The sequence below is a fragment of the Otolemur garnettii genome, unplaced genomic scaffold (genome assembly GCF_000181295.1).
Source record: "Otolemur garnettii isolate 467f Iridium unplaced genomic scaffold, OtoGar3 scaffold00014, whole genome shotgun sequence".
NCBI lineage: Eukaryota > Metazoa > Chordata > Mammalia > Primates > Galagidae > Otolemur > Otolemur garnettii.
This window is the reverse complement of record NW_003852409.1, coordinates 2,768,481-2,772,473: the sequence shown is the minus strand read 5'-3', so window position 1 is coordinate 2,772,473 and position 3,993 is coordinate 2,768,481. Positions and strand designations below refer to the sequence as shown.

The following is a 3,993-nucleotide window of genomic DNA, read 5'->3' as shown; positions in this document are numbered from 1 at the left end:
GCAGATGGGACCTGAGGTCTGGCTTCAGTTGGACTCACCAGGATGTCCACATGGCTAAGCCAAGGCCACCCAGGATCATCCTTTGAGCCACACCCTTCTAGATGGCGCCAGTGCCTCCTACCCAAATCAGTCAAGGCCAGTCAGCAAGGGGCAGCAGACTCTTGGTGGAACTGCGATTTCCTGGCTCCTACTCTAGACCCTTTTCCTCTGGGAGAAACCTGGCCCAGCTGGGTATCTACACAAGCTTTCAGGAAAGTGGGATTCCCGTGTGGCTGTCTGCTACTTCCAGAGACAACTTGTTTTTAAAATGATGGCTTCCTCTCCCAGACACTACTGGGTCTTGGCTCCAGGTGGCCTCCCACAGAGTAGGGCATAGAGCAGGTGGAACTGGGTCTAAGAGGAATGCCACGAGGCTGCCTCCTACCCTCTGGGCCTGCAGTAGTGACAAATGAGACTGTGGCAGAGAGCTTACCTCGTCCATGCCGGAGGCAGTGAAGAAGATCCCCACCTCCTCGGCATATCTCTGCAGCTCCCGGTACTGGTCATGGCTGAACTCTAGGTGCCGTTTGTGCTCCCCGTATGTCTTTCCCCAGGAATGCTTCGAAGTGTACGGCCTCTCCAAGGCTTTCCGATTAAACTTGAATTCCAGCTCACTCTTCTGGAACTTGGCACAGTCAGCCCCACACTCCTGCAACACACATCAGGAGGCCTCTCAGTGACCTCTCATAGAGCCTCAGAGATAGCAGAAATGTTGGGGACAACCATGTGACATTACTGTCTTAATACAGAAGACTGGTTTTGGATTGACAGAGATCTTCAGGACCCCCAAGGAAGATGAACAGGGAAAGCAAGAAAGTCCAGAAGGAAGAAAAGATTGGGGGATAGAACATCCCCTCCCAATACTTCCCTTTTAAAATAAAAATTAAAAGGCTTGGCACCTGTAGTTCAGCAGCTAGGGTGGCAGCCACATACGCCGGAGCTGACGGGTTCAAATCCAGCCTGGGCCTGACAACAATGATGGCTACAAACAAAAAATAACCCGATGTTGTGATGGGTGCCTGTAGTCCCAGCTACTTGGGAGACTGAGGCAAGAGAATTGCTTAAACCCAAGAGTTTGAGGTTGCTGTGAGCTGTGGCGCTATGGCATTCTATAGAGGACAACATAGAGTCTGTCTCAAAAAATAAATAAATAAAAATTAGGGCTTTCTTGCTTTGTTTTGCATTGTAATATTAAAATGCTTAATCAAAGAGTTAAGATTTTTAAGTTGTGGGCGGCGCCTGTGGCTCAAAGGAGTAGGGTGCCAACCCTATATACTGGAGGTGGCGGGTTCAAACCTGGCCCTGGCCAAAAACTTAAAAAAAAAAAAAAAATATTTTAAGTTATATAACTCAGCAGAGGATAGTAAAATGAGCACTGGACCAGAATTTAGTAAAGAAAAGTCATGTTCAGGCTTAACTCTGACCCTAACGCTTAGCTCAGTCACCTCCCATCTCTGGACTGTTTCTCCATCTATATAACAAGCAATCTGGGCTAGCTCCCGGACTTGCAAGCTGTTCTGAGGACCTCTTTGCAGGGGCAGAGAATTGAAGGGATGGGTACAGCTCCATTCTCTGACTTCAACAATAGCAATTCTATTCTTAGCTCTCTATACTTGTACTTTTCTGCACGTTCTGTTTGTTTGAACAATAAAAACAAACAAAACCAAGAAATGCCTCAGCCTAGGTAATCTCTACTACTGTAAGCAAAAGAGGTAATATAAAAAGTGGAGAGTCTGGCTGAGAGCTATAACTCTATTGCCAGTCATCCTCCAATCTCTCAGAATTGTTTTTAGAAACTACTTAATGTAAAGAATAAGTAAAACTCCAGTTTAATATCTCACCTCACTGCCATTTCTGTAGACACAGGAGTATGCATGCTATTGAAACTCTCTTGGGTCCCGAAACATCAGTGCTAAGCATGCTACTCCCACTCCTGAAAATGTCGTAAGATGGCACGGTCAGGATTTGATACTGGAAAGTAGTTCAAAGAACATTAGAAATGAAAGTGACCTTGGGCAACAGAGTTCTTATTGTCTAGATGAAGATCCCATAGGCCAGCATGACCCAACCAGAGTCATACAGTATCTCCAGCATAGCTGGCCAGACCCCTTTTCCAAAGTCTGCGGGACTGGCTCGGCGCCTGTGGTTCAAGCAGCTAAGGCGCCAGCCACATACACCTAAGGTGGTGGGTTCGAACCCCCAGCCCGGGCCCGCCAAACAACAATGATGGCTGCAACCAAAAAAAAAAAAAAAAAAAAAAAAATAGCCGGGCGTTGCGGCAGGCGCCTGTAGTCCCAGCTACTTGGGAGGCTAAAGCAGGAGACTTGCTTGAGCCCAGGAGTTGGAGGTTGCTATAAGCTGTGATGCCATGGCATTCTACCCAAGGGGATAGCTTGAGGCTCCATCTCAAAAAAAAAAAACAAAGTCTGCAGGACTGTTTGTGTGTGTCCTGGCCCATGCCTAGCATGTGGACTCAGGCACACCAGCTCTCCAGCCAGGGATGGGGAGGCCTTCACAGAGTTGCTCCAGGCTCCCTTTGCTTCTCACCTCTTTTTCCTGATGCAGACTTACCCTCAAGAAGTTAAAAAGCTTGTCTGTATCTGGGTATAGCTACTTTTTACTTTATAGAAAGAGGATAAAAGTGAAACAGCAGAAACCACTTATGACAAGAACTAACTAGTACCACAACATTCTACATGACAGCAGCTGTACAAGGAGAGAACTGATTCCTCCTTTTCTTGTCTCAGTTTTTCTAAAAAATGAGTGACTTCTTTATCTAATCAATGCTGTTTGATCTGGGTTCAGGAATCACCATCTTTGTATTTCTCTCATGCTGATGGTTTGTTTTTTGTTCAAAGTTTTATTACTTCTCTAACAGTAAAAAAAAAAAGCAGCAGAACACTATGATAAGCAAAGATGTCATTCTCATCAATATTAAAATACAGTCAATTAGTAAATCTCTAATTATAATATATTTATATTTGAATATATTATAATTATATAGATTACTAAAAATAATTAACAAAATCTACTTTTAATATTGCAGACAGACTTGTGGTATGAGCAAGCCAGCTTGTATTAACATGTAACACACTCTGGGTAACCAAACTTGCAAATGTGACTTCCTCTACAGAAGTCAGCTAAGACAAAATAAATAACTTATAAAACATAAGGATTTCAAGAAATCCCACTGCTTTAAATTTTAAAACAAACACACACATATTGTCAAGCATGGAAAACTGAGGCCTAGGAGGAGAAGTCACGTGTCTGGGATAATTCAGCTAGAAATGATATCCTGACACCAATCCAGAGCTCTTTCCACTTAATATAGCCCCAACCTCTTGACTCTCCCCTGGAAAATTATCTGTCAAAATTAAAACAAAGTCAGAGAGAAAAACAGTAACTTTGTTTTCACATCTTCCTATCTCTAGGTATCTTTACAGCTTTCAGAGAGGTCACACCTTGGAAAAACACAGCCGCTCCCCTAAATTAGAGCAGGAATTTCACCTTAAACAATGTTGCACCACCTGGTACAAACTGGAGCCCTGCAGCTAGGAGCAAAGACTTACAACATCTATTACTATATTTACGAGCTGTGTGCTCTTGGGCAAATTATTTATCTTCTCTTAGCCTTTATTTGCTTAGCCTTTAAAATGAAATCAGTAGCATCACAGCATAGGTTATTGTAAGAATTAGGAATTTAAAAAGATGGTGCATTTAAAGTGTTCAAGCCAGTATCTGTCTAGTATACTAAGCACTCAAAAAATGTTAGCAATTGTTACTTTTGTTAAGTATTTTTATGATTCAGTGGTTAGGCTTCCAAAAAGCAGTTAGTCCTGGCCAGGCGTGGCTCACGTCTGTAATCCCAGCACTCTAGGAGGCTGAGGGAGATGGGTTCACAGGTTCGAGACAGCCTGAGCCAGAGCAAGACCTCATCTCTAAAAATAGTTGGGC

The 3,993-nt window shown here is 43.6% G+C and overlaps 1 protein-coding gene across 1 annotated transcript in view; it reads right to left on the bottom strand.

Annotated features, from left to right (window-relative positions):
- Nucleotides 1–3,993, bottom strand: part of NANS (N-acetylneuraminate synthase) — a 22,634-nt gene that overhangs the window by 17,130 nt on the left and 1,511 nt on the right. The window contains exon 2 of the mRNA XM_003785161.3: nt 473–688. Coding sequence (XP_003785209.1) covers nt 473–688 — 216 coding nt within the window. The remainder of the gene's footprint in view (nt 1–472; nt 689–3,993) is intronic.